Source organism: Lepus europaeus, chromosome 20, assembly GCF_033115175.1.
Source record: "Lepus europaeus isolate LE1 chromosome 20, mLepTim1.pri, whole genome shotgun sequence".
NCBI classification, from domain to species: domain Eukaryota; kingdom Metazoa; phylum Chordata; class Mammalia; order Lagomorpha; family Leporidae; genus Lepus; species Lepus europaeus.
Genome location: NC_084846.1, coordinates 3169297 through 3195126, shown reverse-complemented (window position 1 = coordinate 3195126; position 25830 = coordinate 3169297). Strand labels below are relative to the sequence as shown.

Here is a 25830-nt window from a genome sequence, read left to right as displayed (position 1 = left end):
TGGGGTGCTGGATCCTGTCCCGGTTGCCCCTCTTCCAGGCCAGCTCTCTGCTGTGGCCCGGGAAGGCAGTGGAGGATGGCCCAAGTGCTTGGGCCCTGCACCCCATGGGAGACCAGGAGAAGCACCTGGCTCCTGCCATCGGATCAGTGTGGTGCGCCGGCCGCAGCGCGCCAACCGCGGCGGCCATTGGAGGGTGAACCAACGGCAAAAAGGAAGACCTTTCTCTCTGTCTCTCTCTCTCTCTCACTGTCCACTCTGCCTGTCCAAAAAAAAAAAAAATCTATTTATTTGAAGGGCAGAGTTACAGAGAAGGTGAGAGAGAGATCTTAGATCCACTGGTTCACGCCCCAGATGGTCGCGAAGGCCAGGCTGGGCCAGGTTGAAGCCGGGACCCCGGAGCTCCATCTGGGTCTCCCGTGTGGGTGCAGGGCGACCTTCCGCTGCTTTGCCCGCGCTGTAGCGGGGAGCCGGAGCGGAAGTGGAGCAGCCAGGCCGGGCCGGGCTCTGATGGGGGTGCGGGCATCGCGGGTGGCAGCTTCCCCAGCCCTTGAGGCCAGTGTTCTCAGATTTCAGAGCAGCCCATCTGGTCCCCGGAGGCCGCCCTGATGTTCACCGGCACCGGGATGCTGCAGGTCCTCACGCCGCTGCCCGACGCGGCGTTCCCGGCCTTCGACTTCCGGAAGTGCTCTGTGAACGTGCAGGCCGTCCTCATGGACCCCAAGCTCCAGGTCGGCAAGTGCAAAGTACGTGCGCTGCCGGCGCTGCTAGGGCGGGCCGGGGAGGACATCCCACGCCGCCTAGGGCTCCTCGCTACTTGGGGTGGGCCGGGGAGGACATCCCACGCCGCCTAGGGCTCCTGGCTACTTGGGGCGGGCCGGGGAGGCCGTCCGCCCCGCCTAGGGCTCCTGGCTACTTGGGGTGGGCCGGGGAGGACATCCCACGCCGCCTAGGGCTCCTGGCTACTTGGGGTGGGCCGGGGAGGACATCCCACGCCGCCTAGGGCTCCTCGCTACTTGGGGTGGGCCGGGGAGGACATCCCACGCCGCCTAGGGCTCCTGGCTACTTGGGGCGGGCCGGGGAGGCCGTCCGCCCCGCCTAGGGCTCCTGGCTACTTGGGGTGGGCCGGGGAGGACATCCCACGCCGCCTAGGGCTCCTGGCTACTTGGGGCGGGCCGGGGAGGACATCCCACGCGGCCTAGGGCTCCTGGCTACTTGGGGTGGGCCGGGGAGGCCGTCCGCCCCACCTAGGGCTCCTGGCTACTTGGGGTGGGCCGGGGAGGCCGTCCGCCCCGCCTAGGGCTCCTGGCTACTTAGGGCGGGCCGGGGAGGCCGTCCACCTGCGGGCTCACGCCCCAAATGCCCACAACAGCCAGGGCTGGGCAGGGCAACGTAAAATGAACCCGCGGGAGGCCGCCAGCCCACAATGGGTCAACCTCAGAGCCAGCACGACGCACAGCCCACCCGCCACCAAAACCGGCCTGTCTGCTCCCGCAGCGGGGACACGCCGCGCCACCCACCCCCGTCCTGGGTGGTGGCAGCGAGCGCAGACCCCAGCGCACCCCGCGGCTGCGGGAGGGAGCAAGCGTGGACCCGGCGTGGGGGTCGCAGAGCCGGGATGCTCAGGGAGGCAGGTGTCTTCTTCGCCTTTTTTGCAGACTTAGATTTTCGCTTGTATCCTAGCAGAGGGAAGGAAGGAGGGAGGGAGGGACAGACAGACAGACAGAAGAGTTGAAAGAGCTCCTGGCATCTTCTGGTTTGCTCCTCAGAATGCCCACCACAGCCAGGGCTGGGCCAGGCTGAAGCTGGGAGCCCTGAACTCCATCTGGGTGCCCCACTGGGAGGCAGGGGCCCAGGCACTTGGGCCATCCCTGCTGCCCCCTGGGGTCTGCATTAGCAGGGAGCTGGGGGCAGGAGGTGACGCCGGGACTCAAACCCAGGCCCTCTGGGGTGGGGCGTGGGTGTCCCCAGCCTGTTCCACCGCTCGGCCAAACGCCCAGCCCTCGGTGCATTTTTCGCTAGAGGTTTTCCGTTTGCAACGGGCTGCCTTAGCTAAGATGACCCCACGCTAGGGAGGCTGCAGCTGCGTCCCCCATCTCCAGCTCTCGTCACTGTCTCCCCACATCGTCTTACTCCTTGCATCCTGTTGTTCTCCTTTTTTTCTCCTTTAAAAAAATATATATATTTATTTGAGGCTGGCGCCGCGGCTCAATAGGCTAATCCTCCGCCTTGTGGCACCGGCACACCAGGTTCTAGTCCCGGTTGGGGCACCGGATTCTGTCCCGGTTGCCCCTCTTCCAGGCCAGCTCTCTGCTGTGGCCAGGGAGTGCAGTGGAGGATGGCCCAAGTGCTTGGGCCCTGCACCCCATGGGAGACCAGGAGAAGCACCTGGCTCCTGCCATCGGATCAGTGCGGTGTGCCAGCCGCAGTGCACCAGCCGTTGCAGCCATTGGAGGGTGAACCAATGGCAAAAGGAAGACCTTTCTCTGTCTCTCTCTCTCTCACTGTCCACTCTGCCTGTCAAAAAGGAAAAAAAAAATTTTTTTATTTGAAAGGCAGAGTTACAGAGAGGCACAGTCCGAGGGGGGGAGAGAGAGAGAGGTAGAGAGAGAAAGAGGAGAGGTCTTCTATACGCTGGTTCACTCCCCAAATGGCTCTGAAGCCAGGAGCCAGGAGCTTCTTCTGGGTCTCCTACGTGGGTTCAGGGGCCCAAGCACTTGGGCCATCTTCCACTGCTTTCCCAGGCCACAGCAGAGAGCTGGATCCGAAGTGGAGCAGCTGGGATTTGAACCGGCACCCATGTGGGATGCCGGCACTGCAGGCGGCGGCTTTACCTGCTACGCTACAGCAAAGGCCCAAGATTGATTTCTTTTGAAAGGCAGAGTTGTGAGAAGTCGGGGGGGGGGGGGGAGAGAGATCTTGTATCCACCGGGTCACTCCCCAAGTGGCCACAGCGGCCAGGGCTGGGACAGACGGAAGCCGGGAGCCAGGAACTGCGTGGGTGCAGGGGCCCAAGCACCTGTGCTGTCACTGCTGCCCCCCAGGGGCATCAGCAAGGAGCTGGATCGGAAGCCAAGGGGCCAGGACTGGAGCCCGGCACTCCCACGTGGGGTGCAGGCGTTGCAAATGACGGCTTAGCCCGCTGCACCATCCCTCCTGCCCGCCCACGACCTTTGTGGGGTCTGGTATCTAAGGACAGACCCCAGGTCGTCACCCAACCTGTCCTTCAAACTGTGCAACTGGCCCAGGAAACGAGGGAACACACGGCACAGAGCTCCAACCCCCGGCAACCCCGCAACAGCCTCCCGCGAGCCACCACGCCGCCCCATGGCATCACACCCACGTCCCACAGACAGCTCGTCCAGCTGCCAACTTGCCCGACATGCAGCTGGCTCCCCCCGCCACACCTGGGAAATCCAGGCTTGGACCCCAAACCCAGGGTCTTCCAGGATCAAGGGGGGCTCAGAGGACTTAGCAACAATGGCTGGCCTGGACGACGGGCAGTGCGTGTGGGGGGCGTGCTCTAAGTGACTGCCAAGGTCAAGGCGACCGGGGTCGCCCCGAGGGAGGAGAGGAGCCCCTCCAGGGCTCCGAAAGTCCAGGGGGTTCCACCCTCAGCGGCCAGTGGACGCCTTCCCGGGGGGCTTATCTTTCATTCTGGGCAACAAAGGCTTGGGTTTTGTTTTTTCTTCTCCTTCTTCCCTTACCCCCACCTCCTGTGTCCAAACTAGATTGAACTCCTGGACGGGTTGTTCAGACAGGAAATGTATACCATCGACATGAACAGCGAGCTGGAGCTGGAAGCCATCCTGATTCCCCGGCTGGGCACGTCTCCCATCCCACTGGTGCGCCCCCTGGCTGTTCTCTCTCAGCACCTGCTTATTTAGCCCCCAGCATCCCGTATGCGTGCAGCCTTTTTCTTTTTCTTTTCTTTTCTTTTTTTTTTTTAAGATTTTATTTATTTGAGAGGTAGAGTTACAGACTGAGAGGGAGAGACAGAGAAAGGTCTTCCATCCGCTGGTTCAGTCCCCAAATGGCCACAGCTGCCAGACCTGTGCTGATCCAAAGCCAGGAGCTTCTTCCAGTCTCCCACGAGGGTGCAGTGGCCCAAGCACTTGGGCCATCTTCTACTACTTTCCCAGGCCAGAGAGCTAGATCAGAAGATGAGCAGCCAGGACTAGAACTGGCGCCCATATGGGATGCTGGTGCCACAGGCAGAAGATTAACCTACTGAACCACCACGCCAGCTCCCTCCCCCCCCCCCCTGGTGCAGCTTTGAGTCCAGCTGTTCCACTTCTGATCCAGTTCTCTGCTGATGTGCCTGGGAAAGCAACAGGAGACGGCCCAAGTGCTTAGGCCCCTGCACCTGCCTGGGAGACCTGGATGAAGCTCCTGGCTCCTGGCTGTTGCAGGCATTTGTGGAGTGTACCAGTGCTCTCTGTCTCTCCTGTCACTCTGCCTCTCAAATAAATAAAATACATGAGAGAGAATGAATTGAGGCTTGAAGTTTGGGCCCAGGGCTCCCCACCATTTCTGTAGCAGCTCAGCACCTGCCCCAGCTGAAGTCTTAGAATGTTTCTGGGTTTCAGATTTTTGTGTTTAGACAGAAATAAGCCTCTCTTCATCCCAGCATCCCGTAAGCTTCTACAGCTTTCCTCGTGCCAGGGCTCTCGAGCTAGGCCCCCAGTCCGAGAGCAGGGTCAGCGTGGGACACGCCAGGCTGCTCCCAGCTCTGACCCCGGGGTCTCACCTGCCCGTCTCCTCCCGCAGAGCGCGGCTCCTTGGCCACAGTGGCGGGCAGGTGGGTGGGTGAGGCAGGGGGCACGTATGGGGTTAGGCTCCATGGGCAGAATCAGCCTGGTTGTGCCTCTGAAGGTGGCCCGGGGTTCCCTGGGGGTGTCTGTCACCCAGCCGTGCCCCCCTCCCCTCCAGGCCATGGTGAGCAACCCATACTCACTGGGGCTGCAGGCCTCCATCTACGAGTTTGGCAACACTTTTGACGGCAACACCAAGTACAAGCTGGTGAGCCGGGCCCCGGCCCCCCCAAAACCAGGCGGCCTTGACCGAACCTGGCCAGGTCCAGGCACCTAATGGGTGTGTCTTTGCACGTCCCCAGTTCGGGGGGGAGTGGCCAGGACGCTGGATAGGGCCGCGGCCCCTGCCCCCACAGCCCTCCTCGGAGTGTCCCATAGGAGGGGAACCTGCCGGACGGCACGGGTCAGGCCCTGGAGTCTGATCTTGACCCTGGCGCCCCCACCACACGTCACACCCAGCCAGTGGGAAAACGGAGCCAGGCCTCACCCTGGGAGGGAGGGAGGGAGGGAGGGAGGGAGAGAGGGAGGGAGGGAGGTCCGAGTCCAGGGCAGGGGTGCCTGGGAGCTTCCAGGAGGCGGCTGTGGGCAGTGGGATTCGACAGAGCAGGGCTGGACGGCTCCAGGCCTCCTCACACCACTGCCCCCACCCCATGTCTCCCCTCCCATCTTGATACTGGGGGGGGACCCTGTCTCTTTTGCCCCCACCCAGGACATTCACCTGAAGCAGCAGCAACTCTGGGGCAGGACCGACCCCAACTTCACCTCCAGGTACGCGCGGGCCCCGGGCCCAGGCCGCCCAGGAGCTGGGAGACACAGGGCCGAGGCGGGCGTGCACCTCCACACCTAGACCAGGACGGCGGGGACACGGCCAGGGCCAGGCCTCTGGCACAGTGATTGGGTCACCACCTGGGACACACCGATCCCGTGTCAGAGTGCCGGTTCGAATCCCAGCTCCTCCTCCCGCTGGTGTGCACCCTGGGAGGCGGCAGTGAGGGCTCGGGTACGTGGGCCCCCGCCACCCACACGGGAGCCCCGGATGGAGCTCCTGGCTCCGGCCTGGCCCGGCCCTGGCTGTCGTGGGCACTGTGGGAGCGACCCAGCGGGTGGGAGGGCTAACCGCTCGTGTACTTGGCCGTAGCACAATGAGATCTCCCAGCAGAGGTTCTTCAGGTCACAACTTCCGACCTTAACCCAGTAAAACCAGAGCGCAGCAGGCAAAAGAAAGCAAAACACAACGCCAGTGACAAAATCGCCTGTGCTCGGGAGCCACGGACGACCTGGAAAACAGCCCTCAAGTCAGGCAGCTCACGGACCACAGAGTCCAGGCGCGCTCCCAGTGTGGGTGGAAAATTGAATTAAAGGTTTATTCTGAGGAAGAAGAAAAAAACCCCGAAATCCGTGCATACGAGGCGTCTTCCAAAAGTCCACACAACAACATAGCATGAAAAGCTGCACGGGCCAGCGCCAGGGCGCAGCGGGCTAAGCCACCACCTGAGCTCTGGCATCCATACGGGCACTGGTGTGCGTCCCGGCTGCTCCACTTCTGGTCCAGCTCCCTGCTAATGGCCTGGGAAAGCAGTGGGAGATGTCCCAAGTTCACTCCCCAAATGGTCAAAATGGCCAGAGCTGGGCTGATCCAAAGCCAGGAGCCAGGAGCTCCATCCAGATCTCCCACGTGAGGGCAGGGGTCCCAGCACTTGGGCCATCGTCCACTGCTTTCCCAGGTGCATTAGCAGGGAGCTGGATCGGAAGTGGAGCAGCCGGGACTTGAACTGGTGCCCATAAGGGATGCTGGCACTGCAGACAGCAGCTTTACCCACTACACCACAGCACCAATCCCAATGAACCTGCTTTTCTATTCCACGTTTCCACAGAATTCTTGAAGCCCCTTCGTAGGTGTTCTTCTCAGAGAAAGATCTATACCCTGAGCATTTGTATTATTGGGGGGAAAATCGACTGGAGAAGTGAGCCGGACATTCCCCTGAAGGATTAGAGGAATCGCAAATGGAAATTACGAGATGGGACTTAATGATACGAGCTGACATGTATGAAGGAGAGGAGAGGACAGGTGTACAAAGTGTCAAAAACCCACCCACGCAGCATCACAGATAAAACCCTGTCTCCCCGGTGCGAACAAAAGAGGGAGTGAGAAGAAACTAGGAGTGGAAAATGAAGAGCAAAGTTCAAGGGGCAGTGAGAGACCGTTCCTGGCGTCTTAGTGGCGATGCTGTCAGGGCCAGGGATGCCTTAAGCCGGTCACTCTAGACAGGCCAACAGAGCGGACTCAGCAAGTGCAGCGAGTGCGGGCCGCCCTACGCGGGCAGAGGTTCTCTGTCAATACCCAGGAATGGAGGACAGGAGGGAGGGAGGAAGAGGAGGAGGGAGGGAGGGTTAATGGGTGGGCCAGTGGGTGGAATGGGGGATCAGTGGGGAGGGGTAGATGGGAGTGGGTAGATGGATGGATGGAGGGGTGAGGGGTGAATGCCTGGCTGGCTGGGGAGGTAGATGGATGGGTGTTTGAGTAGATGGATGGGTGTGTGGATAGGTGGTTGGGTGGTGGGCACATGATGAATGGATGGATGGGCAGGTGGGTGTGTGGGTAGATAGGCAGATGGGTGGGTTCATGGCTGGGTAGATGGATGGGCAGGTGGGTGTGTAGGTAGATAGGCAGATGGGTGGGTTCATGGCTGGGTAGATGGGTGGGTGGGTGGGTGGATTTGCGGATGGGGGAGGGAGGTAGTTGGTGAGTGTGTGGATGGCTGGTAGGTAGATGGGTGAATTGGTGGGTGGGTAGACTGATGGACGGCTAGATGGGTGGATGGGTGGAAGGATGGGAGGGTGGGGAGGTTTGGGTGGATGGGTGGATGGATCCATTCGTGAGTGGGAAGATGGATGGATGGGGGGTTGGCTGGTGGGGAGATGTCTGGCTGGGTGGATGAGTGGATGGGGGCGGGGCTTGCTGACGTGTCTATAGCCACACGCGTCTCTGACAGTGCAGGCCACCATTGTCTTGCAGCATAAAGCGCCCGACCATGTCCGCCTTGACCGTGGACGTAGCCAACAAGGAGATCTCCTGCGTGGACATGAAGCCGCTGGTAGGGTCCACACCCGCTCCGTGTCAGGTTCCAAGGCCTCAGTGCCGGGAGTCTCAGAAGCGGGCTGTGGGGGGCCAGGCCAGGAACCCCGTCCTGGCACTGGGGTCGCTCCTCCAGGACCGCCCCTCCCAGGTGCCTGGCCCTCATCCCCCGTCCCAGAACCGCATCCGGTGGGCCCAGGTGGCTGCTCCGGGGGAATCACAGTGGGAGCAGTGTTCGTCACAGCAGCCGAAACGCGGGTGCCTCCCATACGCCCAGACAGCAGTGAATGGACAAAGGCGGCACGGTCCCCCCTTCTCCTCTACCCCTGCCCCCGCCCCAAGAGATCACACAGCCACCGGCACCAGGCGACTCTGGCGCTCGCGGCGCGCAAGGCACCGCGCGGACATCGCACAGAAGGCCACCCGGCATGGGCCTCGTGGGTAGGAGACGTCCACGCGGCCGAGCGCACAGAGCTCGGACCAGCAGCTGGAAGATCTCTCTCCCGATCGAGAACCAGGACCCCACAGGCCCTAGGCGGATCCCAAATCGCTTTCCCTCCCCCGCCTTCTGCTCCTTCGTTCCAGTTCACTCGTTCGTTCTCTCTCCCGAGGACGTGCATGCCAAGTATCGGACTGGATCTTTATAAATCGGGTCTGGTCCCCAGGAAGCCATGAGGAGGTTGGCGGGCGACACAGGGGGACTCGGCCAGGCCCCAAAACCCGGTCTCAGGGCCTCACGGCATCCAGGCTCCCAAACCCTGCCAGGGTTGTGGCCCTGGGGCTCTGGGTGGCCCGCACTGACCCGTGTCTCTCTCCCCACAGTCCACACTCATCTCCCTGGGCTGTGACCTGCAGAAGAGGATCCTCGTACAAAAGTGAGTGTGGGGCCCCCGGGGACACGGACACGGGGTGGGGCTGTGGGACACGGGACACAGGGGCCAGCTGTGGAAGCGAGTGTGGGGGCATTTGGGTTTCCTGTCTTTATCGTTTTCTTTAAGGCAGAGAGAGGGGGAGAAAGATCTTCCAGCTGCTGGCTCCCTTCCCAAATGCCCTCAAGAGCTGAGGCTGGGCCAGGCCAAAGCCAGGAGCCAGGAGCTCCATCCGGGGCTCCCACGTGGGCGCAGGGGCCCCGGCGCGTGGGCCATCAGTGCTGGGTCTGAACTGGAGCAGCTGGGACCGGAACCGGCATGCACACGGGCCGCGGGCATCAGCCTGACCCTGCGCCCCAGCTCCGGGTCCCTGTGCCGCCAGACAACCCCTCCCCCCCCTTGTCCACAGTGAGATTACCGCTTGCTCCAAGGGCATCCTGGACCCCGTGGAGCTGCAGGGGAACTACACCTACGTCATCGAGAGGTGAGCAGGGCGCCCCGCCCCCTGGGGGAGGGGGAGATGGGGACGGAGTGGGCCAGTGGGGCCGCCCCCGCCCGCCAGCTCCCCAGCTGTAGCCGTGCGCCTAGCCAGACGGGGGCCAGGCAGGACACACGCGGCCAGGCTGGTCCCACCTGCGGCCCTGCAGGGAGCCTGTGCCCTTCCGTGGGCCCGGGGTAGGGCCCGAGACCCCTTCCCACCCGGCTCTGCGGGGCCTCTCGCCCCCCCCCCCACGCCTGGTCCGTTTTGTGCTCCCACGAGGAGACTTCAGGCCATCTGTGAGTGGACACAGAAGTTAATTTGGGTGCAAACAATTTTTAAATCCGTGGACACGAAGATGCTTTGAAAATTCACTGGTGGGGCCGGCGCTGTGGCTCACTTGGTTAATCCTCCGCCTGCGTCCCACCCCAGAGCGCCTGGGTTCGAGCCCCGGCTCCGCTCCCAGGCCCAGCTCCCTGCGCAGGCGCACCCCCGGGAGGCGGCACTGAGGGCTCGGTGCCTGGGTCCCTGCCCCCACGTGGGAGCCCCGGGTGAAGCTTCTGGCTCCTGGGTTCAGCCTGGCCCAGCCCTGGCTGTTGCTGGCATTTGGGGAGGGAACCAGCAGGTGGAAAATCTCTCTCTCTGTCTCTCCATCTCTGTCATTCTGCCTTTCAAGCAGGCAAAAAATAATAATTTAAAGTATTTTAAAAATATGTTCAATCACATTTTGTGCCCACGAGGCTTTCGCCTGATTGGGTATGGCCCACCACGCCTGGAGGGTCTGTGGCTTCACCCAGAGTCCCGCGGGGGACAGCCGGGTTCCCTGTGACAGGGGGCCACAGTGCGCGGGGACCCTGCTCCTGAGCCCCCCACCCCCACCCCAGCCGCCAGCAAAGGGTGCGGCTCGCGGAGGCCCCCAGCCGCTCCCTGCTCTCTCCTGCAGGGAGTTCTATGACCCCAGCTTCCGCGGGCACAAGGCCACCAAGGACCTGACCGTGGCGTACCCCTATGAGGACCTGGGCTGCCCTCGCCTCGTCTACTACGACACGCCCTGGAGCCCCGTGGTGGAGCTGTAAGAACCCCCCTCAGGCCTCCCTCCTCCCGCCCCCCCCCACCTGCTGCTGGGGGCGGGGCCTGCAGCCCAAGGGCACCGGCTCTCCTGGCCTCTTCCTGTGCCCGCAGCTGCGGTCCCGATCCGCTTTAACTCCCACTGCCCTTCGATTTCTTTGAGAGGCAGGGTGGGGGGCGGGGAGACCCAGCAGCAGGGCCTGGGCCGGGAGGCGGGAGCCCCCCGGTCTACTCCTCTGCTGCTCTCCCAGGCGCCTCCGCAGGGAGCCGGATGCGCAGTGGGGCGGCCGGGACTGGAAGCGGCGCCCAGACGGGTCGCCGGCCCCACGGGCCGCACCCCTGCACCGGCCCCTGGCCTTGCCCTGTTAAGGGCCCCACGTCCACAGACACGGGGTCTCCAGAAATTCCCGGGAGGTGCACGTCACAAACACACCACGCGTGGGCTTTTAAGGGTTTGCCCGAAGTTTCTCTCCCGGCTCCATTCTTCCGTGAACTTTTTGATGCCCCCACGTGCAGTCACACGGGGACCTGTGTTGCAAATTCACGAACACGAGCTTTTGGGGAGCACAGCTCCATCCGTACCGCTCCCTGCCCCCTCCATGGGCTCTGCTGCCTCCATCCCATGTCCCCGCCCCCGCCCGTGCAAGTACGCTCTCGGCAGGTGCCTGGTTGAGGGGCTCTGTCCGTCTGTCTGTCCGTCAGGCCGACGTGACAGCGAGGGTGACACAAGGGAGGACGGCTTATGGGGACTTGTGTTCCAATAGTCACTCAGCAAACGTTTCAGTACCTGCCAGGGGCCACGTCCCCCAGGCTGAGGCCGGGGAGGGAACAAAGCTCCCTCCAACACCCACGGGAACACAGAAGTGCAATTCGGGGTGGACATCAGAGCGCGATCCGACCCCGAAAACACCTCCCAGGCCGCTTGGCCCTTTGGCAGGGGGAGGGGGTGGAAGGTGGCGATGGTGCCCGTGAGCAGCCGGCCACAGCCATGCAGGGTCCTAGCAATGTGGGTGGGGCTGTGGGCGGGGCCGGGCCCTCCTGGAGGCTGGGGGAGGATCCGCGCCCCTCTGGTCAGCAAGGGGGCCCCCGTGGGAGGGGGTGGGTGTGAGCCCGACGGACAGGGGCAAGGCGGCCAGGATTGGCCGGGCTAGGAGAAGGTTCTGGAAGCAAGCCCTGGCGGGACCCCTGTGTGGAGGGCGGGCCGGGCTCGTGGGCCTGCCGGGAGACGCCTCTGTTCCCAGCGTCTGGGGCCGCCACAGCCCCAGGAACCATGGCTTCCTCTCAGAACAGGAGTGCTCCTATTTTTTTAACTTCTAAAAATATTTCTGAAGCAGAGAGACGGACAGAGAGCTCCCCTCTGCTGGGCCACTCCCCAGACGTCAGCAACAATCAGGGCTGGGGGGGGCAAGCAGGGAGCCGGAGCCGGGACTCGAACCCAGGACCTCCTGGGACATGGGCGTCCTGACCAGCAGCGTAGCCAGGCCAAGCAGCTATGGCCGTTTCTCCCGAAGCTGCTGCTCCCCAGCTACACGCACAGCACACGCGTGCACGCACACGGACGCACACGACGAGCCGCTGTCCGCGTGAGACGCCCCAGCGGAGCTAACGCGGGCATCCAAGCCAGCGCGAGTGAAAAGCCCCGTGTGGACGCTGCTTCCAGTCCCGGCCGCTCCGCTCCGGTCCAGCTCCCTGCTATGGCCTGGGAAAGCAGTGAGGGCCCAAGAGCCTGGGCCCCTGCGCCCGCCTGGGAGCCCCGGATGGAGCTCCTGGCTCCTGGCCCAGCCCCGGCTGTTGCAGGCGTCCGGGGAGTGAGCAGCGGATGGAGGAGCTCTTAGATATGTAGATGTGGGTGTTGATATAGGTGTGATATCTCTGTCTCCCCCTCTCTCTGCCCTTCAAATAAATGAATACTCATCACCCCAATGGGAACCTTTGAAGGGAGCATCCTTCATCCCCCCTCAGCGGCTCCGCCCCCATACCAAAGTCCCCGGATGCTCGAGTCCCTCCTGGGACCCCTGTGTCCCCGTGGACCACTCGCGCAGGCTCACTACTGCCCTCCCGCGGGAGGGGATGCGGGGCCCGGGTGACGGGTCGGGGCCGGCGGGGGTCTGCGGCCCCCATCGGGGTGGATCTGCCGGGTTTTCTATCTTGCGTTTGTATTTGTGCGGTTCACCCCGTGACTCCCGCTTCCTCCTGTTTCCTAGTGCGGCCCCTCCTCAGGCTGGGCCGTCACCCTCCGGGGTCCCCGCCTGCCGAACCAAAGGGGCTCCCATGGGGTCAGCGGGGGTGGCGGAGGGACCGACCTTGCACCTGGCCAAGCCCCAACCACGCCCCTACCACACCCTCCTCCGCCACACCCCTGACGCAGCCTCATTGGCCCCGGCCTGGCCACGCCCTCCATGCCACGCCCCTGCGGTATCCTCTTTGGCCCCACCCCGCTCACGCCCATCCACACCCTCCTCCTTGGCCACGCCCCTAACATCCTCATTGGCGCTGCCCAGCCCAGCCACACCTCTGCTGCAGCCTCATTGGCCCCGATCTGGCCACACCCTCCTTGGCCACGCCCCCGCCTCATCCTCTTGCCCCACCCCACCTTGCCCATCCACGCCCTCCTCCTTGGCCACACCCCTAACACATCCTCATTGGCGCCGCCCCGCCCGCCGCCCCCTGCCGCAGCCTCATTGGCCCCGGGCCGGCCACGCCCTGCGCAGGTGGCGCGGGGCGCAGTTCCGGGAGGTGGTGACGGCGGAGCACGTGCTGCTGGAGGTGAACGGGCTGTTCTCCTACTCCTACTCGCTGACCGCCAAGGCGGCGCTGTGCACGGCGCAGCCGCAGAACTGGAGCAGCGTCCTGGCCGCCAGCCCCGGCCGCGGGCCGTCCGCCTGGAACCGACAGGTAGCGGGGGCGGGGGCCTCGCAGCCAGGGGGCGGCGGGGCGGGGCCTGGGACAGGCGGGGGACGGTGTGGGGCCCCAGGGGGCAGTGCGGGGCGGGGGACCCCTGCGGGGCCTGCAGTGTCCCCAAGTCGGCTGGAATTGACCGAGCCTTCACCAGTCGACCAAGCGCTCGCTCCCAGATGGACCAGGTGGCCACAGATAACCGAGGGGCCACAAACCGACCCAGGGGCCACAGAGCAGCCGAGCGACGGCAAACCGACCGAGCATCCAGGTTAAGTGACCACAACCAACCGAGCGATCACAGATTGACCGAGCGAGCGGACGCTGACCGAGCTGTCCCACGCGGAGACACCCAGGGGCTCCGATGATAACTCCGGAGCCGCCCAAATACCGGGTGCAGCCGACCCCGCGCTTCCACGGGCCCCACGGCCAGAGCCACCCGCGATGGCGAGTGCTTCTTTAGGAACCGCAGCCACGCGAATTCGCCGACTTCCACCCCCCACCCACGCCGGCCAGTGCTGTGGTGGGCTAGGGCGGGTGCTGGGTGCTAGGTGCTAACTGGATACTGCCGTCTAGAGCGGGTGCTGGGTGCTGAGTACCACCTGTAGGGCGGGGGCTGGGTGCTCCATCTTCAGCAAGGAGCCCTGGAACCAGTCCCCCCCCCCTTCCGTCCTCACGGCCCCTCCCGTGCAACCTCCCATCCGCGGGTGCGCGCCCCGCAGCGCCATGGACGCGCAGAGCCAGGCGCCCCTGGGCCCTCGCCGGCCGCCCCAGGCCCCGCTTCCCGTCCATGGTGCGCAGGTTCCCGCGTGGCAGCTCCCGCGCCGCACCCCTCGCTGGGGCCGGGATGCTGCGCCCTGGCCGCCTGCCCCGTGCCCGCGCAGAATGACGGTCGACTGGCTTCTCGTCGGGACTTCTCCCAGGGCGCACGGTGCCTTCAGGGCGCTGCTTTCCCTGGCGGGAGCGGGCGTCTCCCGCACCGCCGCCCCCGGGCAGGCCACCACCGTGCGTGCGGGGCCGGGCACATGGAGACAGCGTGGCTCCCTTACCGCGTGGCCCCCAGGTTGGGGTGGGGCTTGGGCCCGGCTGCCCCGAGGGAGACCGCGACCCCGCTCCAGCCCACTCAGCCTGGCCCAGTCCCCGGCGGGGCGGCCATCTGGGGGGGGGGGAATGAAACGACCCCGTGGGTGGAAGCCCGCTCTCTCCTTCAAGTAGCAAACCCTTAAAGCCAAGGCTAAGGGCCCAGCCCCGCGGGTTAGCCTCCGAAGACCCCACTTCCGAACGGCCCCGGCTCCCCAGGGCCCGGGCTCCGCACTGCTGGCTGAGGGCGGAGGGGGCACGCGGCAGCCCCCGACTCAGCCAGGGCCAGGGGTGGAGCCCCCGGGGGGCCTGGGCAGCCCGAGACAGCAGGTGCCCCCGTGCCCTCCCCAGAACTACGCCAGCTGCCACGACCCCAACAACAAGGAGCCCCTGAGGTGGCCGCAGGCCCCGTACGAGGTCCTGGGCGGCCGCACGGACAACCAGATCATCTTCGAGCAGCGGAACGGAATCTACGTCTTCCACATCGCCATCGTGGACCCCTACTACAGGTGAGTGGGCCCTGCGGCGCCCCCGCTGGCCGAGCCCTGGCCCGGCCCAGGACGTCCACCTGCCGCTGGAATCAATGCGCGGGACAAGAGCGTTGTGGGAAACAGGGCCCTGCACCTGTGCCGGACACGCGCGGGTTCCTCCGCGGGCCGGGGCTGGGCGGGGCCTCATCTCCGCTCAACAGCGCAGGCGCCATCTGCACCCCCTCAGCCGGGCGCTCAAGTCCCCCGAGGACATGTGGGGGGGCTGGGGCGACGGCGCCGACCAGGGTCACCCCTCCCGCTGCTGACGTGGGGATGAGGGGCGGGGTGCACAGGGGCCGGACCCTTCCATCCGGGGTTTTCCCGACGCTGGAAGCAGCCACAGTGGGAACACTGACACCTCGGGAATCTGCAGACGGCAAAACCCAGCCCCTCCGAGAGCCCCTCGTCACCCCCCCCCGGGGGGGGAGGACTGGAAACCAGGCTGGGTGGCCCCCGCTCAGGCTGTCCCCGAGGGAGGGAGGTGACACTCGCCGCTTTAGGTCACTGTCGGCCACCACGCAGGCCCAGCGTCCACCCCCAAAGGCCCTGCCTTCTCCAGGGGCGGGGGGAGCAGTGTGAGGTCTGCCGCCCCCAGCCTGAGCCCGGGCAGGAGGGACGGGGACCCTCGTACGCGGCCCAGAGAGGCCGGCAGAGCCAGGACTGGAGGGTGCACCTGCCTGGGCTGGGGGCGGGGCGTCCCCGCCCATCACCGGCCTCTGTCCCCGCCCGTCCGTCTGGCAGCTACTGTCACCTGGAGACCACCTTCAGCGTCTACGTGTACGGGGCCTACCCGCTGCCCGCCGTGCCCTCCGACGTGGCCATCGCCCTGCTCCTGGCGGCCATCCTGCTGGCCGTGTGGCTGGCCTACTGGGTCCCCCAGCTGGCACACAGCGAGGCGGGCCTCCGGGTCAAGGCGTTCTGGGCCCGGCTGTGCCACAGCTGCCAGCACCCGCTCGGGTGTCTCAGGGCCCAGCGCTGAGCAGGCACCAGGCAGGGGCAGGGGGCGCTGTTGTCTTAAAATAAACTTGAGCATCAGAGAGCAGGCGCCGCGCACCTGTGTCTCTAGTTCTCCAGACCTCCGGGTCGCGGGCCAGACCGCACACCTGTGACCCGGTCCTCTGCCCTCTGGCCTGGGCGCTCCACAGCCCTGAGCCCCCCAGAACCGCTCGCCCTCTCTCCCCTGTCCTCACAAAAGCCACGGAGACACCTGCGTCTCACCTCCGGCTCCGACTCCAGCTCCCTGCTAATGTGCACCCAGGGAGGCAGCGGCGATGTCACGTGGGTCCCTGTCACCCAGGCGAGAGACCAGGGTGGGCTCCTGGCTGCAGCCTGGCCCAGCCCCCGCCATCATGGGCCTTTGGGGAGGAAGCCAGCAGATGGCAGGTCTCTCCATCTCTGTCTTAGATAGATTTTTTTAAAAAAAGATGTATTTATTTGAAAGGCAAAGTTACACAAAGGTGGTGGTGGGGGGGTCTTCCATCCGCTGGTTCACTCCCCAGATGGCCACAACGGCCGGAGCTGCGCCGATCCGAAGCCAGGAGCCAGGAGCTTCCGCCAATTCTCCCACACAGGTGCAGGGGCCCCAGCACTTGGGCCATCGTCCACTGCTCTCCCAGGCCATAGCAGAGAGCCGGATCCGAAGCGGAGCAGCAGGGACTCGAACCAGTGCCCGTATGGGATGCTGGCACTGCAGGCGGCGTCTTTACCCGCTACGCCACAACGCCGGCCCCGTGAATAGATGTTTAAATACACCTCCCATGGTCCTTGGAGCTGGCACCACCCAGCTTCAGTTCAGGCCAGCCCTGCTCCCGGGGCAGCCGTGACCACCAGCGGGCTCTGCCCGTCCTCTCTCCTTCCCAGTGCCTGCCCAAGGCAGAAGTGGGGCCCAGAGCCCCCTCACACCACCAACGGGCGGCCTCCAGCCAGATCCGGCTCAGGGCCCGGCCACCTGCACTCACAGGCCCTCGATTTGGTTTTTGTCCATTTACCCCCCTCCCCAGCGAGCTGCTCCTACTGACACCCACGAGGGGTCTGCATCTCCCACCCCTACCTGCACTGGTCTCGGGGCCAGCCCACCCCCTGGCACTCATGTGAGGCTGCGGGGAGAAAGGGCCCAGAGGGGAGCTGGGTACAGTGGCCACGGAACGAGTGCACGTGGAGGGGTCAGCTCGTCCCTGGGGGCAGCCGGTGGCCTGGAGACCTGGCCCCTCATCCCTGAGCTCCGGAAGACTCCGGGGAGGGGAGCACAAAGCACGGTGGCCCGCCTGGAGGAGGCATCCCGGCCTCAGCTGCCAACCACATTGTCCTGCAAACCAACTGGGGACTCTCCTTTGGTTCCCAAAGTGAAGGCTGAGCAGAGCCGGCCTCTGTAGGGGAGGGACCCCCCCAGCCCCCAGCCCCCAGCCCCCAGCCCCCCGGCCCCCCCCCCCCACCTCGGAGAGTGTTCGCCAAGGCCCCTGACGCTCAGGGCGCGCTGTGTCCCCTGCCCCTCACCTGGGCTCCTCCGTGCTCCTGCACACACGGACGGCGGCCCCGCGCCCCGCGCCAGCCGCGGCCCCCAGACCCCTGAAGTGGCTCCACCTGCGCACAGCACCGCCCCCGCCCCCCCACAGCCCGCACGTGAAAGTCCCCGCGAGGCTGGAATGCGCCGGCCGCACCTGCGGGTCCAGCCCGGCGGCCCCAGAGCGCCCCCTGCCGGCCGCCGCCGCCGCCGCCGGTGCAGCGCCCACCGCCACCCCGCGCCCGCGGAGCGGACACAGAGCTGAGCGCGCAAACTGGCTTTAATGGGGGGCGGCCCCCAGGTCCGCTCGGGGCCCCGCCGCCGCCGCCGCCTGCTTGCCCCTGCCTCCCGGCTTGGCCCTCTTGGCGGCCGAGGCGCCGCCCGCCTTCCTCCTGCCCGGGGGCTCGGGGCGCGGGCCGGGGGCGGCGGGCGCGCGCGGCGGCGGCGGCGGCTCCTCGTCCAGCGCCTTGAAGTCGAACAGGCAGTCCACGTTGGCCACGGCGTCCAGCAGCTCGGGCACGCTGTAGTCGAAGGACAGCAGGTCGGCGGGCAGGTGCAGCGCGCGGATGCCGGCGCCCGAGTCGCTGCCGCCGCCACCGTCGCCGCCGTCCCGCGGGGCCGCGGGGCTCGCGGCCGCCTCGGGCTCGGCGCCGCCGGGCAGGCAGTCGAAGAGCCGCATGGCGTCCTCCAGCAGCACCTTGTCCGGCAGCGCCGCGCCCGCGCCCGGGGCGGAGAGCGGGCCCGGCCCGGCGGGCGCGCGGAGCTGGCTGGGGCGGCCCTGCGGGTGGCCCCGGGCGCCGGGCGGCAGCGCGGGCTCCGCGGGCAGCGTCATGACCAGCGGGGGCAGCTTGGCCTCCGGCGGGGCCGGGGGCAGCTCTGCGAGGCCGGGGGCCCCCGCGTCCCCCACGAGGCCCAGGGCGTCCGGGTCGGGCCCCTCGGGCGCGTAGTAGGGCATGAGGTATGGGGGGCCCGAGGGCGGCGGCGGGAAGTGGGGGTACGGTGGCGGCGGCCCGGGGGCCCTCAGGTAGGGCCGGGGCTCTAGGAGGAAGCCGCCCGGGGCCGGGGGACCCCCGGCCGGCGCCCCCGCCGCGGCCACCAGCTTGTACAGGGCCGTCTGGCCGAAGTCGGTGGCGGCCCACTCGATGCGGTAGATGCGGGGGTCAAAGAAGCAGCCGCACGGCGCCATCTGGAAGCCTGCAGGGCGGGGAGGGGCCCGGGGGCCTCATTTGGGCCGGGGGGGCGCAGGCGCGGGCTCCGGGGCCCGGAGCGCGCGTGGGACGGCCTGGGGGCCCCGCCCGCTCGGCCCCTCGGCTGGGGCTGGGGGCGGCAGTACCTGCGGGCGGGGCGGGGCACGCCTCCTTCTCCGGGTTCGGGGCGTGGTACGGGCCCGAGGAACCTGCGGACAAGGCGCCCGGGTTGGCGGGGCCCTGGGCAGGTGGGCAGGAGCCCCCGCCACGAGCCCGCCCGCCTGCCCGCCCCGCGTACCCACGGCCGGAGGCGGCTCCGGGGCGGGGGCAGCGGGCTGGCGGCCGGGCCCCTCGCGGGGGCCGAAGCTGTCCGGGGGCGCGGCGGCGGCGTAGAAGGGCTTGGGGTGCTGCATGGGGGAGCAGGCGGGCCCAGCCGGCAGGGGCTCCGCGCCAGCTTCTGTTGGCCCGGTTGCCGGGCAGCGGGTTCCACCCTCAGGGTTCTGGGCCCGGGGCTGGGGACCCCGGCGGGCGGAGGGGGGGCGCGACACCCCGCCCCACGCCCTGGCCCACGGCGGCCCCCGCGCCTGCTGCCCTCCCGGGGGCGCCGGTGGGTGCGCGGGGGGGGGGGTCACAGAAAGGCCGGAGTCCGCCTCTAGAAGAATACACTTTATTGTTCCTGCCGGGCTACTTGTAGGCGTTGGCCTTGTGCTTCGGGAGGAAGACGAAGTTGGGCGGCACCGGCCCCAGGAGCATCTCGCTGTGGGGGCGGGGCGGCAGGGGTCAGGCTGGGCCCTCGGCGCCCCCCCCCGCCCCCCCAGGCTCGGCCGCACCTGATGCGGATCCAGTCGGCCGCCCGCTGGCTGGCCATGAGCGTCTCCAGGTGGTCCCGGCCCAGGTAGTAGGGCGGCCACTCGTTGATCCTCTGTGGCAGTCGCTCCAGCAGCCCCACGGGCACGTACCTGCGGGACGCGGCCCCGCTCAGGCCCCGCCCCGCGCACCTGCGGGAGAAGCCCCGCCCCCGCCCCCACAGCACAGGGAGGAGCCCCGGGCCCGCCCCCACCGCGCAGGGAGGCGCCCCGCCCCCGCCCCCACCGCACAGGGAGGAGCCCCGCCCCCGCCCCCCCACCTGCACAGGAACGACAGCCACTCCAGCAGGAAGCGGCGCGTCTTCTCCACGCCCTGCGTGTCCGAGCCCCAGTGCTCCAGGCCGTAGCGGGTGAAGTCGCGCAGCACGTCCAGGCGCTCGGAGGCCGAGATGTCCCAGTGCCGCTGCTCCTTGATCTCCGTGAACAGCCAGGGCTTCAGCAGGGCGCCGCTGCGGGCGGGCGGGCGGGCGGGGGCGGTCAGCGGCTCGCCGTGGCCGCCCGGAGCCCGCGGCCGCCGCCCCCGCCCGCTCACCGGGCCACCATGACGCCGGCCACCCCGGTCTGCATGGCGCGGTTGGCGTCCTCGTACGACAGGATGTCACCGTTGCCTGCGGGAGGAACGGGTGTCGGCGTGGGGGCGCCCACGGAGCAGCGGCACGGGGCTGGCCCCTCCCTCCCTCACCCACCGAACACCGACACGGGGCTGGCGGCGCCCCGCACCCACCGAACAGCGGCATGGGGCTGGCGGCCCTGGCGCACTGCGCGATGTAGTCCCAGTCGGCCCGCCGGGTGTAGCGCTGCTCCCGCGAGCGGCCGTGGAGCTGGGGGCGGGGCCGGGGGCGGAGTCAGCGGCAGGGCCCGGGAGAGGGGCAAGGAGGGGCGCCCGCGTGCAGCCCCGGACCCACCGTGACGAGCGCCGCGCCCCAGGCCCGCAGCTCGGGCAGCAGGCGGTGCGCCAGGTTCACGCGCTCCTGGACGCCCGTGCGGATCTTCACGGTCACCGGCACGTCCAGCACCTGCGGGCGGCGGGCGGCGGGAGTGGGCGGGGCGGGCGTGGGGGGTGGAGTGGGCGGGCGCCGGAGTGGGCGGGGCCGACGGCGGGAGTGCCCGGCCTACCTGGTCCATGCCCCGCACGATCTGCTGGAACTTGGCCGTGCGGTTCATGAGCGCGCAGCCGCCGCCCTGGGAGAGACGGGGGTGAGCGCGGACCCCGGGCGCCCCCGCCCCGCCCCGCGGCGCCCCGCGGCCGCCACCTTCTTGTACACGAGGTCGATGGGGCAGCCGACGTTGATGTCCACGAAGTCCACGTCCAGCGTGCGGTTCAGCAGCTCGGCGCACTTGGTCATGGTGTCTGGGAACGCCCCCTCGAGCTGCGGGGCGGTGACAGGGGCTGGGGCCGAGGCTTGCGGGGGCGGAGCAGACCCGCGGGCCCCGCCCCCAGGCTCCAGCCCCGCCTCCGGGCCCCGCCCCGCCGGACCTGGACCCCGAAGACGTCCTCGCACTCGTGGCGTTTCAGCAGCGCCCACTCGGCCGTCTGGCCCTGCAGGAGGTTGGTGCACACGGCCATCTCCCCGCACGTCACGTCGGCCCCGAAGCGCTTGCAGATCCGCCGGAAGGGCAGGTTCCCGCACTGCGGACAGGGCCACGCAGGGACGCGCGGGGGCGCTCGCACACGCGGGGACACGCTCCCAGGAGCGCGCATGCGAGGGCGCGGGGGCGGGCGGGGCTCACCGTGGTGAGGGGCGCCAGGTACAGCTTGCCGCGGATGTCCAGCTGCGGGGAGGACCGCGCCGTGAGGCCCCTCCCCACGGAGGACCCTACCCGACCGCCCCAACCCCGGCCCCGCCGCACGCACCCGCTTCTTCTCGCAGGGCCGCAGCCTGACCACGTCCTCGTCCGTCAGCGGCCCGCACGTCCGCACCGGGCTGCCGGCCGGGTCCGGGCCAGCCCCACCGGGGGCCTGCGCGGGCGACGCGGGGGCGGCGGGAGCCTCGGCGGGGGACGCGGGCTCCTGCACAGGGCAAGCGGGGGCGGCGGGGTCCTGCGCCGGGACGGCGGGGTCCTGTGCGGGGGCGGCGGGGACGGCGGGGTCCTGCGCCGGGGCGGCGGGGTCCTGCGGGGGGACGGCGGGGTCCTGTGCCGGGGCGGCGGGGTCCTGCGGGGGGACGGCGGGGTCCTGCGCCGGGGCGGCGCGGGCCTGGCTCAGCCCCCGCAGGGCCCGCTCGGCCGCCTCGAAGCGGACCTGGCGCTTGCGCAGCTGCTGCTGGAGGGCCTTGTCCAGGCCGTTGCGGACGGGCGGGCCCCGCGCCCAGCGGGCCGCCAGCTCCTCCCGCACCAGGTTCTGGCCCTCGGGCCCCAGGTGGGCGCTGGCGAAGCGGCAGGTCACGCCGTAGGGGCAGCGGCCGAAGGTGTCGAAGAGCACGCACTGGGGGCCCAGGTCGGCCGGCTTGGTCTCCAGGTAGCGGCGCACGTCGTGCAGGAAGCGGCACCGGTCCCCGAAGACACACGTGGCCGGGGGCCCCTGCGGGAGGGCGGGAGCGGCTCTCACCCCACCCCGCCCAGCACGCGGGGGGCACCCACAGCGGCCCCGCGCCCATCAAGCACCCCGGGGGGCACCCACACTAGCCCCGCGCCCTGGGCCCCGCGCCCACCTGGATCACGGAGGGGCACAGGCGGCTCTGCTCGTAGCGCGTGGGCTTCACGTGGGGCCGGCTCTTGTTCTGGCCGCGCGCTCTCTTGGGCGCCGGCGGGTCCTCGGCGGCCTCGTTCTCCGGCCGCCCGGTCTCCAGGCGGGGCCGCTTGGCCGCAGGCTCGGCCAGCCCGCCGCCATCGCGCGCCTCTGCCTCGGTTTCCCCGCGGGGCTTCTCCTGCCGGTGGGCTTCCAGGAACTCGTGGAAGCGCTCCTTGGTGGTGAGGAACCTGCGCGCGGGAAGGCGGAGGGAGGCAGGCTCGGCCGCACGGACCACGGGGGGGAAGCCGACTTAAAAGTCACGGTTGCGCTGGTGCAAAAGCCTTCGGAAACCCACGCGTTGGTGTCTCGCGAGGCGCATCCCCGCGAGCTCTGTGAGCGCTGTTTAGATCCCGCCCGTGAATGCTGCCGCCTTGCCCTAACCGGCAAAAAACTACAAGTCCCAGCATGCCGCGCGGCGAGATGCTCAGCCGCCACATCCCCCAGCATGCCGCGCGCTACGGGCTCCCCACGCGGCCAGACGCGCACGCGTTCTACTCGGGGACTACAGTTCCCAGCATGCACAGCGTATCACACACACACACACACCCCGCCCCAGCATGCACGTGGCGTCCTCCGTGCTTCCGACATCCTTCAACGTGCACTTATACGTGCCGTCGCTGACCGTCCTGCGGGCCGAGGGACAGCCCAGCATGAAGGGCCAGCGAGCTCCCTTCTCTGCGTCCCACGCCTCATCTCCCAGCATGCACCACTCAGGCCGCGCTACGGGTGCCGGGAGGGTCCCTGCGAGTCCCCCACACACACCATGGCAACTCACTGAGACTTAATGGGCACCACTCCGCGTTCCGAAGCGCCGATGCCTGAATCTCCGTCCTCACCACCGCCACCCTCTGCCGACGTCTCTGCAGCTCCCTCCGCCATCCGCGCTCCTCACGTCCGCCCTGAAGTGTGGCGGAAAGGCCTGGCGCGCCCCGCGTGGGTCCAGCCGCCTTGCCGTACTGGCGGAGTGCGCATGCGCGGGGGGCGCTCTGATGACGCTACGGCGTGCGTGTGGCGTCACGGGGCGGGGCCTCGCGTGGGCGGGGCCCCTCGGTGTCGGAGCTTTGCGGGTTCTGGGAGCGGCCGTGGGCATGCGGTCACGGATGCGAATCTCGCCGCTCTGACGCGGGCCTTCTTGCCGGCCCAGGTGGACACTGGACACGGGCGGTCAGAGCAGAACTCGACCGATGACCGCCGCGGCAGTTCACGAAGACGGTCAGGGACGGGGGTCCGAGCGCGGGCTGCAGGCGGGCGGCCCCCGCCCCGGAAGACCCCGCCCGCGGCCTTGGGCTGGGCCGGTGCAGCCTCCACCTGGACTCAGGTTCGAGTCCCGGCTGCGCCACTTCCGACCCAGCTCCCTGCTGTGGCCTGGGAACGCAGTGTAGGCGGCCCAGGTGCACCCTGCACCCGCCTGGGAGCCCCGGATGGAGCGCGCGGCTCCTGGCCCAGCCCTGGACGTTGCAGCCCCCTGGAGTGGCCCGGCGGACGGAAGACCCCTCTCCCCAGCTCTGCCTTTGAAATAAATCCACCTTAAGACGAAGCCCCGGCCCCGGCCCCCGGGCAGGGACCCTGGTTCTCGCCGGCTCCGAGAGCCAGGCCGGGCAGGTGCAGCGTCCCCTCGGTACTGGACCCCGGGTTAAAGCCCTGGCCTGCGCGGTGGGAGGCCCGTTCTGCCTCTCTCGTTCTTCAAATAAATAAATCTTTAAAAATGTATATATAACCTGAACGGCTGCAGCGCTCATGGCTCTGAGGGGCCCCCTGCGCCCCCAGACCCGAGCGGCTCCCCGGTGCCCTCCACTGCCCCCTGGTGGACAGCCTGGGGTGACGACCAGGGAGGGCCCGCAGGCCGGGGGTGCCTCTGCCCTTGTCCCCAGGCGCCTCACAGGCACCCCCGGCCACTCCGAGGGGACCCGGCCGTGCACGCCGTGACCTCAGGAAGGTGGCCGCCTCCCTCTGACCCCTGGCTTTGTCCGCCGATGACCCCGGCAACCCAGGGAGGCCTCCCGTAGGAAGGGGCAGGCTGTGGCGAGCTGTCGATATCCATGGTACTGATATCAGTCATTCTAGACAGCACACCAGTGCGGTTCATTCAGTAATACCGTCTCCCCTACGAGCCTCCTGGTCCCGCGTCCTGCCTGTTTCCCATCCTGCCCTAGATCACAGCTGACCACGGCCCCCCGCCTGGCCGCCCGACCCTCGTTCCCAAGGTCACTTCACGCCCGCCGCGAACCTCTTACCTCCCAGCCCTCACCCACGCTGTTCCCCCCCCCCAAGAACACTGTTCCCCGCCCCTCGCTCGGTGCACGCTGTGTGCGTCGGCCTGGACACGAACCCAGCGCCCCTGTAGCCCAGCGGCCACGCACGCCCTCCCCCTGTGGGGGGGGGTCAGGTGCGCCTTGGTCGCTTGGGTCCAGCACTGGGCGCTTCTCAGGGCGGGGGAGTGGGGGGGGCTCACCGACCCTGAGGCCGGGGGCCCCCAGGAGCCCAGAGTCGGCTCCAGGCGCCCCTCTGGGGTGCGTGGGGATGCCGAGCTGTCCCCCTCCCCAGGACCGGGCCAGGACGGACCCCGGAACGGGGGGAGGGGGGAGGCGGCGGCCCTGGGGCCCTGGGCAGGTGGGCCGCCCCGGCGGGCAGGGCGCGGCTCCGGGAGCGGCCACCCACCTGCTCCCCCTCGGCCGGGCTCTTTTATTCCTGCTGTTTCCGTCTGAAAACGCGTCTGTCCTTGGCGCCCTCCCCGAGCGTCCTCACTCCCCGGCGGGGGCCGCCAGGTGCAGCCTGGGCTCGGTGCCCGCCCCTGCCAGCGCCCGGCCGGCCCGGATCCGCGGCTGCAGCTGCCCCTTATCTGCCGGCGTCCGGACACGAGACCGGGATTAGGGCGGCCGGGGCCAAGGACGCGGGGCGGCGGGGGCGTGCGCACGGGCGCGCGCCTGCGAGCCCCTGGAGGAAGCCGCGGCGGGGGGCGGGGGGCCGGCACAGCCGCCGCCTGATGGTTTTCCCACCTTGCTGTCCCCAGACCCCCCCGGGCGGCGCCTTGACCTGCGACCCGCGGGTGTTGACGGCCCCCTGGGGACGGCCGCGGGCTGTTTTTACCATCCTGGCCGGGACCGGCTGCCTCCTTCCGGGCGCCCACAGCCCTCAGGGGCCCCATCCCGGCCTGGCCCGCTCCTCCCCGGGCCGGCCAGGAGCGGGGCCCCGCCAGCTCCGAGTGGCCGTGCAGTCCCGGCGCTCCGCTTTCGCGCCCCGTTCCGCAGACGCACAGGCCGGGCCCTGCGAGCCGGACCCCGGTGCGTCCTGAGGCCCGCGGCCACCTCCGCCTCCGCAGGCCTGGTCCCTGGGGGTCCCGAGGCGCAGCCCCAGCCTGGACCGGCTCCTGGCGCTAAGATGGAAACTTCTGTGTGGGCCAAGTCTGCCGCAGCTTGGCCGCCGGCCGCCCGGGACCTCCATGGTGTGGGGACACAGCACCCCCCGTGGGAGCCGTGGCCTGGGGGCGGGCGCAGGGCAGGCGGCCCAGACCCAGCCCCCTCCGTGCTGGGTGACCCAGGCCCAGCGTCTCAGCCTCTCTGGTCCTTGGGTGTCACAGACGCCAACCAGGAGGGGGCGGGTGTCTGGGGGGGCCCTGAGCACCCAGAACTAATTCCCAGGCAAACAGCAGGAGGGGGCAGGTGTCAGGGCCCCGGCCCCGCCCACTCCTGGAGTGGCCAAGTGTGTCCCCAGCCTGGGGTGCCCCCCGCACCTCTCCCAG

The 25830-nt window shown here is 68.4% G+C and overlaps 3 protein-coding genes across 3 annotated transcripts in view; 1 reads left to right on the top strand and 2 right to left on the bottom strand.

Moving 5' to 3' along the window:
- CATSPERD (cation channel sperm associated auxiliary subunit delta) overlaps positions 1 to 14790 on the top strand; it is a 29693-nt gene extending 14903 nt beyond the window's left edge. Inside the window, exons 12-21 of the mRNA XM_062179185.1 lie at positions 567 to 743; positions 3729 to 3842; positions 4930 to 5019; positions 5521 to 5579; positions 7828 to 7906; positions 8710 to 8762; positions 9166 to 9240; positions 10178 to 10306; positions 13014 to 13197; positions 14629 to 14790. Coding sequence (XP_062035169.1) covers positions 567 to 743; positions 3729 to 3842; positions 4930 to 5019; positions 5521 to 5579; positions 7828 to 7906; positions 8710 to 8762; positions 9166 to 9240; positions 10178 to 10306; positions 13014 to 13197; positions 14629 to 14790 — 1122 coding nt within the window. The remainder of the gene's footprint in view (positions 1 to 566; positions 744 to 3728; positions 3843 to 4929; positions 5020 to 5520; positions 5580 to 7827; positions 7907 to 8709; positions 8763 to 9165; positions 9241 to 10177; positions 10307 to 13013; positions 13198 to 14628) is intronic.
- A 2797-nt stretch (positions 14791 to 17587) lies between these two features.
- On the bottom strand, positions 17588 to 18907 carry PRR22 (proline rich 22). Its single transcript, XM_062179398.1, has 3 exons — positions 18793 to 18907; positions 18641 to 18703; positions 17588 to 18501 (listed from the first exon to the last, which is right to left on the bottom strand). The coding sequence occupies exons 1-3, from the start codon at positions 18905 to 18907 to the stop codon at positions 17588 to 17590; spliced, it is 1092 nt and encodes a 363-aa protein (XP_062035382.1).
- Positions 18908 to 19147: 240 nt separating this feature from the next.
- DUS3L (dihydrouridine synthase 3 like) lies at positions 19148 to 23282 on the bottom strand. The gene is made up of 14 exons (XM_062178210.1): positions 22867 to 23282; positions 22012 to 22279; positions 21528 to 21881; positions 21216 to 21401; positions 21092 to 21133; positions 20838 to 20990; positions 20614 to 20730; positions 20477 to 20542; positions 20266 to 20376; positions 20085 to 20181; positions 19893 to 19968; positions 19621 to 19809; positions 19325 to 19453; positions 19148 to 19251 (listed from the first exon to the last, which is right to left on the bottom strand). Exons 1-14 carry the CDS (start codon positions 22968 to 22970, stop codon positions 19179 to 19181), a joined length of 1965 nt encoding a protein of 654 aa, XP_062034194.1. The 5' UTR covers positions 22971 to 23282; the 3' UTR covers positions 19148 to 19178.
- Positions 23283 to 25830: the final 2548 nt, after the last annotated feature.

Coding starts and splice junctions, on each gene's coding strand:
- PRR22 (XM_062179398.1), bottom strand. CDS start 18,907: ATGCAGCACCCCAAGCCCTTCTACGCCGCCGCCGCGCCCCCGGACAGC. Junction 18,704..18,792: donor GGAGCCGCCTCCGGCCGTGG/GTACGCGGGGCG, acceptor CCTTGTCCGCAG/GTTCCTCGGGCCCGTACCAC. Junction 18,502..18,640: donor GTGCCCCGCCCCGCCCGCAG/GTACTGCCGCCC, acceptor CCCGCCCTGCAG/GCTTCCAGATGGCGCCGTGC.
- DUS3L (XM_062178210.1), bottom strand. CDS start 22,970: ATGGCGGAGGGAGCTGCAGAGACGTCGGCAGAGGGTGGCGGTGGTGAG. Junction 21,134..21,215: donor GGCCCTGCGAGAAGAAGCGG/GTGCGTGCGGCG, acceptor TCCTCCCCGCAG/CTGGACATCCGCGGCAAGCT. Junction 19,454..19,620: donor TGGCTGTCGTTCCTGTGCAG/GTGGGGGGGCGG, acceptor CGCGTCCCGCAG/GTACGTGCCCGTGGGGCTGC.